We start from the raw sequence: 9,771 nt of genomic DNA, 5'->3' as shown, positions 1-9,771 counted from the left end.
ACGGGCCCATTACATTTTATCCCTCCATTTTCTGTACCGCTGATCCTCACAAGAGTCATTTTCTTACATTTTAAAAAGGGAAAATTTATTACATTATGGGTCAGTCATTAAATGCAAATGTATTGAATCTAAAAGTTAAATACAAGCGAACTGTATTTAGGCAGTGATTATTTCATGTACCACTGGAGACAGCCGCACTATCCATCCATCCATCCATGCATTTTCTGAGCCGCTTCTCCTCACTAGGGCCGTGGGCGTGCCGGAGCCTATCCCAGCTGTCATCGGGCAGGAGGCGGGGTACACCCTGAACTGGTTGCCAGCCAATCGCAGGGCACATAAAAACAACCAACCATTCACACTCACATTCACGCCTACGGGCAATTTAGAGTCTCCAATGCATGCATGTTTTTGGGATGTGGGAGGAAACCGGAGTGCCCGGAGAAAACCCACGCAGGCACGGGGAGAACATGCAAACTCCACACAGACGGGGGCCGGGGATTGAACCCGGGTCCTCAGAACTGTGAGGCTGACGCTCTAACCAGTCGGCCACCGTGACAGGCGCACTAATTTAGAGAATTCAAATCTGAATGTAAAGAGCATCGAGTCAGGAAAAATACTATATGGATCAACTTTACATCAAAAACAAAATGGAGCAGGGTCTATTTTTCATTTTATTGGTTAGGTCATCCAGCTACCTTACCTCCAAATAATTAAATTAAAACAGTCCAATTTCATAAATATTGTCATCAAAGACAAAAACAAAACTAAATTGCATCATTCACACATAAGTTGGGAAGAAACTTCAAATCACAAGAATGAAAAAAATAAACAAATGCTACCACACTACAACACAGCGAAACATATGCATCTTTGATGAACAGGTGAAACATGGGCCAAAAATAAGACAACTGGCACACTTATATGTTTTATCCAGGCTGGTGAGCAGGGAGTCCATCTTTCTGTGGTGTTTTCACTGGGGCTTTCCCGACAACTGCTCCAGGGGCCAAGTGGGACTATGATTAGATGTCAGCAGGTAAGGTCAGCTCACTATCATTGCTTCTTCTTTTACATGCCGAAGGTGTTTTCGCCACTGTAAGCCACGTATAAAAAGCCATCTTCGTCTTTCTCCTTTTCATACAGCTGTCCCATTGTGATGCTGAAACATGAAGGAGACACAGAATCAGTACCTTGAGCTCCTCTGCTACACATGGCGCCTCTTTGTTAGATTTATGTTAACAGTGGCAACTACATGCAGATTTGGATGTTTGGATTCATCCATCCACTTTTCGTACCGCTTATCCTCACTAGGGTTGCGGGTGTGCTGGCGCCTGTCTCAGCTGACTCTGGGCGAGAGGCGGGGTCCATACTGAACTGGCCGCCAGCCAATCACAGGGCACATACAGTGGGGCAAAAACGTATTTAGTCAGCCACCAATTGTGCACGTTCTCCCATTTAAAAAGATGAGAGAGGCCTGTCATTCTCATCATAGATATACCTCAATGAGAAAAAGAAAATCCAGAAAATCACATTGCCTGATTTTGAAATAATTTATTAGCAAATTATGGTGGAAAATAAGTATTAGGCCACCTACAAACAAGCAAACAAGATTTCTGGCAACTTGATTTCTTCTTTAAGAGGCTCCTCTGTCCTTCACCTGTATTAATGGCACCTGTTTGAACTCGTTATCAGTATAAAAGACACCTGTCCACAACCTCAAACAGTCAACACTCCAAACTCCATAGTGGAGTCTAAAGACCAAAGAGCTGTCAAAGGTCACCAGAAACAAAATTGTACACCTGCACCGGGCTGGGAAAACTGAATCTGCAATAGCTAAGCAGCTTGGTGTAAAGACATCAACTGTGGGAGCATTTATTAGAAAATGGAAGGCATATGCGCTCCATGCAAGATCTCACCATGTGGGGTCAAAATGATCACAAGAACGGTGGGCAAAAATCCCAGAACCACACGGGAGGGGGGGGACCTAGTGAATGAACTGCAGAGAGCTGGGACCAAAGTAACAAAGGTTACCATCAGTGACACACTACGCCGCCATGGACTCAAATCCTGGAGTGGCAGACATGTCCCCCTGATTAAGCCAGTACATGTCCAGGCCCATCTGAAGTTTGCTGGAGAGCATCTGAATGATCCAGAAGAGGATTGGGAGAAAGTCATATGGTCAGATGAAACCAAAATAGAACTTTTTGGTAAAAACTCAACTTGTTGTGTTTGGAGGAGAAAGAATGCTGAGTTGCATCCAAAGAACACCATACCTACTGTGAAGCATGGGGGTGGAAACATCATGCTTTGGGGCTGTTTTTCGGCAAAGACTGATCCGTTTAAAGGAAAGAATGAATGGGGCCATGTATCCTGAGATTTGGAGTGAAAACCCCCTTCCATCATCAAGGGCACTGAAGATGAAATGTGGCTGGGTCTTTCAGCATGACCATGATCCCAAACACACCGCCTGGGAAACGAACGAGTGGCTTCATAAGAAGCATTTCAAGGTCCTGGAGTGGCCTAGCCAGTCTCTCGATCTCAACCCCATAGAAAATCTTTGGATGGAGTTGAAAGTCTGTGTTGCCCAGCGACAGCCCCAAAACATCACTGCTCGAGAGGAGATCTGCATGGAGGAATGGGCTAAAATACCAGCAACAGTCGGTGAAAACCTTGTGAAGACTGACAGGAAACGTTTGACCTTTGTCATTGCAAACAAAGGGTATATAAGAATGTATTGAGATGAACTTTTGTTATTGGCCAGATACTTATTTTCCACCATAATTTGCACATTTTTTTTTTTTTTTTTTTTTTAAATCAGACAATGTGATTTTGTGATTTTTTTTTTTTCTTTCTCATTTTGTCTCTCATAGGTGAGGTATACCTATGATGAAAATTACAGGCATCGCTCATCTTTTTAAGTGGGACAACTTGCACAATTGGTGGCTGACTAAATACTTTTTTGCCCCACTCTATAGACAAACAATCATTCACATTCACATGAAGGGCAATTTAGAGTCGTCAATTAACCTACCATGCATGTTTTTTGTAATGGGGGCGGTACCTGGAGAAAACCCACGCAGGCATGGGGAGAATATGCAAACTCCACACAGGCGAGGCCGGGATTTGAACCCAGGTCCTCAGAACTGTGAGGCAGATGTGCTAACCAGTTGTCCACAGCCTGTTGGGGTTCAATTGTGAAAATAATTTGTAGAAATAAACATAGTGTGGATAGGTACTGGGCCCGACGACGAATAGCGAAAATCAGCAAATAATTGATGCCCATTATAATTGCATTGGACTATTTTATTTTATTTTTTAATATTCCACACATCCAGGGAACAGCAACTGCAGTCACAGGAACATCAAGCTGCTTGGAGATGGTTTTATAGCCTTTACCTTTAAAATGTGATTGTCTATACTTTTCTTTCCTGACACAACTCTCTCGTTCATTTTCTCTGGTCCATGTTTAGTGTGGTACACACCGTGTCACCAAACAACACAGTGATTACTTGTATTACTTTAAATAGGCCGACTAACTGATTATAAGTTTGAAGACACCTGTGATCCTTATTAGAGGACACAACTTGTTTGAATATTATGTGCCAAATGGTCAAATTATTGTAACTTTTTTTTGTTTTGTTTTAGGGGTACCGTCATTTTTGTCCAGGCCTGTTTCACAACTTTTTTTTTTTTTTTAATAACTCTGTTGAACCACAATTCAAAGGCAATGTCTGACTTTCATTGGTTAATTTTCATATATTTTTTAATCATTCTTACTTTTGTCAAGTTATTTTTGTGACTATTGTGGGTTTTTATTTAATTAATTAGAGGGGTACCAACAATTTTGTCCATGTGTGTACATTATTTAATCTCAAGTTAATTTTCAAAATAGTCACATCAGTTTTCATTTTCTCCAAATGACAATTTGTTTGCAGGCAAAGATGATTTGTAGAAGCTATATCCATCCATCCAATTTCTGTACCGCTCATCCTCACTAGGGTCTTGGGCGTGCTGGAGCCCATTCCAGCCAGCATGTTTTTGGGTGTGGGAGGAAACCGGAGTTTTTCTTCTTTTCCTTTGGGCTTGTCCCTTTAGGGGTCGCCACAGCGTATCATCCTTTTCCATGTAAGCCTACCTCCTGCATCCTCGTCTCGAACACCAACTGCCATCGTGTCTTCCCTCACGACATCCATCAACCTTCTCTGTGGTCTTCCTCTAGCTCTCTTGCCTGGCAGCTCCATCTTCATCATCATCCTACCAATATACTCACTATTTCTCCTCTGGGCGTGTCCAAACCATCCAAGTCTGCTCTCTCTAACTTTGTTTCCAAAACATCAAACCTCGGCTGTCCCTCTGATGAGCTCATTTCTAATTTTATCCAACCTGGTCACTCCGAGAGCGAACCTCAACATCTTCATTTCCGCCACCTCCAGCTCTGCTTCCTGTTGTCTCTTCAGTGCCACTGTCTCTAATCCGTACATCATGGCTGGCCTCACCACTGTTTTATAAACTTTGCCCTTCATCCTACCAGAGACTCTTCTGTCACATAACACACCTGAAACCTTCCTCCACCCGTTCCAACCTGCTTGGACCGGTTTCTTCACTTCCTGACCACACTCACCATTGCTCTGGACGGTTGACCCCAAGTATTTAAAGTCCTCCACCCTTGCTATCTCTGCTCCCCGTAGCCTCATTCTTCCCCCACCACCCCTCTCATTCATGCACATATATTCTGTTTTACTTCGGCTAATCTTCATTCCTCTTCTTTCCAATGCATGCCTCCATCTTTCTAACTGTTCCTCCAGCTGCTCCCTGCTTTCACTGCAGATCACAATGTCATCTGCAAACATCATGGTCCACGGGGATTCCAGTCTAACCTCATGTGTCAGCCTATCCATCACCACTGCAAACAGGAAGCAGTTCCACCTCCACCTTAAATTCGTCTGTCACACTTACAGCACACCTCACCGCTGTTCTGCTGCGCTCGTATATGTCCTGTATTATTTTAACATACTTCTCTGCCACTCCAGACCTCCGCATGCAGTACCACAGTTCCTCTCTGGGCACACGCCAGTCTCTAAGACTCCTATAAGTAGGCGCCACTGTTGTCTCAAGGCTTAAGCTCCGCCCCGGTCATCATAGTAACCAAAGTCAAATCCCCATTGGTCCAGCAGTAGATGGGGCAGGTATACAGTTGTTCATTTGCGTAAGTTAGGGGCGGCCATAAAACTGGCTAATTTCAGCAAGAATTTTTTTTTTATCCTAGGGTAATTTTGACGAAAGCGTGTCACAGACATGTTATAAAAGCACCTGAAGGGAAACTGCATACTGTCTCCCTTAAACCATGAAATTCTTGATCAGAAAATGCAATCATTTATTACAAATTTAACTACGACAAACTACTTCCATGCTATGTATTTAAAAATGAACCTGTCACTGCATCCAGTAACCAAATGTGAGACATCCTGTTTCTTTTACGAGCATAAACCTGATTCTATACCAATTAAATGCGTGCTAAAAAGATTGTGCATCATGTATGTGCAACTACTGCTTTTCTTGTGTGTCATGAGGACGGCCTCTGTTGAATAAACCGTCATGCGCAAAATTGCTAATATCTTGCAGGTCGGAAAATATTATAGCAATGTTACAAAGCACAAATTCTTGTGCTTTGTAACATTGTTTTTCAGATATTTATACTCAAGTATTCATTTTCGGACGACATTTTACTTTTACCCCCTACATTTGAAAACATATCTGTACTTTCTACTCCTTAACTTTGTCAAAATAGGTTTGTTACTTTTTTAACCTTAGCAGATGACGACAACACATTAAAAAAAGAGAGTTAAAGTCAACCGCAATTGAGATCTTGACAGCTTTGATTGAGATCTTGGAGATTTATTAAGGTGGAACACAAACCAGGGAGCATTAACGACAATGACGTCACAGATTCAGAGAAGCAAGATATTCCCTTCCCATTGCCTTATTTAAGAAAATTGTGTATTTCTTCCTGTTATCATCAGCTAATTAAGCATTTTATTTGTTAGTCCGTTCACAATGTATGAAAAGATGTACAAACACATTCTTTTGATGGCTTAAAAGCCTGAGCCAACGCAAGCTAGCTTTTTTTCCCTCCTTCTTTGTACAAACACTCCTACACTAATAAAAGAGGGAAACGACTTTTGTGTTTTTTTGTGTGTGCAGTTATCAAAACAGGTACTGTATATAACTCACAGTAAAAAAAACTTAAGTACATTTTAGTGTTTGTACATTTTTTTAACACTTTCAAATAAGTAAGAGTTTTAGCAGTGCTTCCACTTTTTACCAGTCTTTCTACACACATATCTGTACTTCTACCTATGTACAGAGTATGAGCGCTTTTACCACCTCAAACTTTACTTGTCCTCCACCGTTGCACCCGAGAAGAAACAGCATGAAGAAGCTACTGCCATCTACTGGTAACAAGGATATTGCAACAACTGAAAAATGGTTACTTTCAGTGCAAAAACCAGACAGGCCAAACCATGGCATATGATAAAGGTCCTGTTAATTTCAAGAAAGCTATAGAGAGAAAAGAAAAAAAAAAAAAAAAAAAAAAAAAGCCTCAACTGCTGTTTTTTTTTTTTTTTTTTTCTTCAGGTTTTGTTGATTCAAGAGGCCTTATTCATGACCGAATCATGACGAAGGACTGCAGTTGATTTTCAAACCCAGCTTGGAGTGAGTGACATGTTCATGACGCCTATGATGTCAGCACCCTCATACTGTCCATAAGGAGAGCCTCTCATCTCTCTCATCTATTAAGTTAAGGGTTGGGTTGTGTTTTATGTTTTAAGTTTAGTACAGTTTGTACAGTTTCTGTACAGTTTGTGTACATCACATTGTACAACTTATTGTATATGTCTTCATTTTATTTGTTTTTATTTTGCCTTGTTCTCTGCTGTCTGAAGTCAGGTCGGCATTGCAAATGAGAATCTGTTCTCAATAGGCTTACCTGGCTAAATAAGGGTTACGTAAATAATCATTACAGTATATCTTAGCTGGCTTTCCATTTATCTTTGACATGAAGACTAGTAATGTAACGAGAAAATGACTCGATGTAAATTTCATTCACACACCGTGCTACTATTTGTATCTTAGCAAGAGAAGAGTTGAGCTGATCCATAAAAAACAACATATTTGGTCCAAGCTCGTAGATCTGTCAAATGCTGTGGTTCTGACCTGGACTGGGGGACTGTCTTATCCACAAACAGGAAGATGGCCTTCTCTGAGGGCAGCTGGATGCGTTTCCTGATGATCCACATGAACTGAGCCACTGTGATGTCAGAGGGGACCAGGTACTTCCGCTTGTCAATATCCACGATCTGGGACCCAGATACTTTCTCCACAATCACCTAGCATGCAGTGCACAGTTGAAGCACAGTCAGGATTACAATAAACAAGGCTAATTTAAAAACAAGAACAAATCGTCAATGAGAAGGATTTCACTTACCGGGACCCTGTCAGGGTACTTGTTGCGGATTTTGGCTGATTCTATGCATCGATGTTCTGCAGGATATCAAGCAATAATTGCGTTATTTAGCTGTAGAATTAAAGCTGGTTCAAAACATACTACTACTTTGGTGTCGTGGAGACCATTGGTTCTCAACTGTTATCACAGCAGTTTCCTATTGTTGCTAAGCCACGACCCACTGCAATAGCCAATAACAACAATAATGAGAATGCATTTTTCCTTTGAAAACATATTTACATCATATTTTAACTGCACATTTTCATGTTTTAATCGCCTTATTACACTGCACCTTATTAAGAAACTGATGAACTGCATGTACAAAAATCAATCTTAGCACTAATCTTTTCTTTCTATCCATGACCCACTTTTGAGTCATGACCCACCAGTTGAGAATCACTGGTATAGATAATAGAAAAAGTATTGGCCCCCTTCTCAAATTCATATATTTTTGCATAGTTTCCTCACTTTAATATTTAAGGTCATCCAACAGATGTAAATATCAAATATAACCCAAGTGAACTTAAAATGCTGTTTTAAAATGGTGATTTTATTTAAACTTAAAGAAACTATTCAAAGTTACCTGGCCCTGTGTGAAAAAGTAATGGCCCCCAAACCTAATAACTGGCAATTAGTCTTTCACAGCTCTGTGGAAATATTTTGGCCCACTCTTGCTTGCAGAATTCTTTGAATTCACAAAAAGGGTGTGGTTTTGGGCACGGTGGATGACTGGTTAGCACATCTGCCTCACAGTTCTGGGGACAGGGGTTAAAATCGCAGCCCCATCCGTGTGGAGTTTGCGTGTTCTCCCCGTACCTGGGTGGGTTTTCCCCCGGCACTCCGGTTTCCTCCCACATCCCAAAAACATGCATGGTAAGTTAATTGTGAACTCTTAATTGCCCGTAGGTATGCATGTGAGCGCTTATGATAGTTTCTTTCTATGTGCCCTGTGATTAGCTGGCGACCGGTTCAGGGTGTACCCCACCTCTCGCCCGAAGATAGCTGGGTTAGGCACCACCACGCCCGCGACCCTAGTGAGGAGAAGCGGTGAAGAAAATGGATGGAATGGATGGATAGATGTACTTTGCCAAAGAATCAACAGAATCATGCATTTATTAACAGATTACTAATATAGAGTGCCGATAACAAATCTTGTTTTGTACTTAAGAGTTAGGGTTTTAAAAATGATATATCTTTTGGAAACTAACCAAAACAATTATGTGTAGGTGTAGCCCACTGTACTACTGTAAGAAGGGGGATTGTGGGTAATGTAGTCTTGATACTGCTACGATAAAGATGCAGATTGTCTCTGGGATGTGGCATCTTTTGTCTTTTATGCAATATTAACGACGCAAAGTGTTTTTTGTTGTGAAAGATATAATACTGGAACTGGAAACCGTTGCTATATATGTCGTTTGCATCAAACAGAAGTTGTTATGCAAAATTCTAAAGGCCACCCCCGGTAGGCCTATTAAGGATCTGACAAAAACAACCGTCTCCTTCCCGAGAACAAAGCTGGGCTCCAGTTTAAGGTGGATGCAAAAGGCTGTCTATTTTGATCTACTCATTGGGAAATCAAACATTTCATATTTCATATCTGTCAATAGTGCAGATTCAAAGGCTTCAACCATTACCCCAACAAGTGCAGTACTTCAATCGTCGTGTGTGCTACGAACAAAGACCCGACGCTGTCCTCGCACATACTAACTTGCAACAACATCATCCAATGGCGAGACAGTATATATATATATATAGTTATATATATTATTTTTCGAGTTACATCAGTATTTAAGGTCTCTATCCTTTCGGAAGGGGTTAGCTAAAGCTACTAAGCCTCCCAAGATAGCCAAGGCCATTGGTAAAGCCCCCACCCCACGTCCTTTAAAATTGTTTATGAAGTGAGCAATCCGAAATATCGTCCAATTTGCAAACACAATGTAATTTATTTTTCAACAATCCACCTCAATCGACATTTTCATGTCATTATTAGTGACACCATCGCTCGTCCCTCACCCAGAGAATGATCCTCTTTGAACATCCATTTCATGGTTGCCGTTTTCGGGCTCTCTTGGCTTGCTGTAGATGATTGTAAGAGTCACTCAAGGTTAGATTTGAGAAGAAAATAGCTTCCCCCGGTCAATATTGTTGAAATACACGTCAAGCTAAAACTCGCCTCCTCCAAATCAACACTCCAGCAAAACAACAAACAAGCACCGCCCCCTCGCTGGTCAGCCAACCGGGAGCAGCTTTGTTGGTGACGTAAGTGTTGG

General features: G+C 41.4%; 1 protein-coding gene across 1 annotated transcript; it reads right to left on the bottom strand.

Moving 5' to 3' along the window:
- Window positions 1–653: 653 nt before the first annotated feature.
- Window positions 654–9,721, bottom strand: gabarapl2 (GABA(A) receptor-associated protein like 2). The gene is made up of 4 exons (XM_061664809.1): window positions 9,515–9,721; window positions 7,484–7,539; window positions 7,213–7,385; window positions 654–1,156 (listed from the first exon to the last, which is right to left on the bottom strand). The coding sequence occupies exons 1-4, from the start codon at window positions 9,546–9,548 to the stop codon at window positions 1,066–1,068; spliced, it is 354 nt and encodes a 117-aa protein (XP_061520793.1). The 5' UTR covers window positions 9,549–9,721; the 3' UTR covers window positions 654–1,065.
- Window positions 9,722–9,771: the final 50 nt, after the last annotated feature.

Source organism: Phycodurus eques, chromosome 2 (assembly GCF_024500275.1).
Source record: "Phycodurus eques isolate BA_2022a chromosome 2, UOR_Pequ_1.1, whole genome shotgun sequence".
In the NCBI taxonomy this organism is placed as follows: domain Eukaryota; kingdom Metazoa; phylum Chordata; class Actinopteri; order Syngnathiformes; family Syngnathidae; genus Phycodurus; species Phycodurus eques.
Note: the sequence above shows the minus strand (reverse complement) of the source record. Positions and strands in the feature narration are given on the sequence as shown.

Excerpts from the sequence above, each read along its gene's own strand:
- gabarapl2 (XM_061664809.1), bottom strand. The coding sequence starts at position 9,548 with ATGAAATGGATGTTCAAAGAGGATCATTCTCTGG. Across the intron at positions 7,540-9,514 it reads CAAAGAGGATCATTCTCTGG|AACATCGATGCATAGAATCA; the intron begins GTGAGGGACGAG and ends GATATCCTGCAG. Across the intron at positions 1,157-7,212 it reads AAGACAGTCCCCCAGTCCAG|CATCACAATGGGACAGCTGT; the intron begins GTCAGAACCACA and ends TTCATGTTTCAG.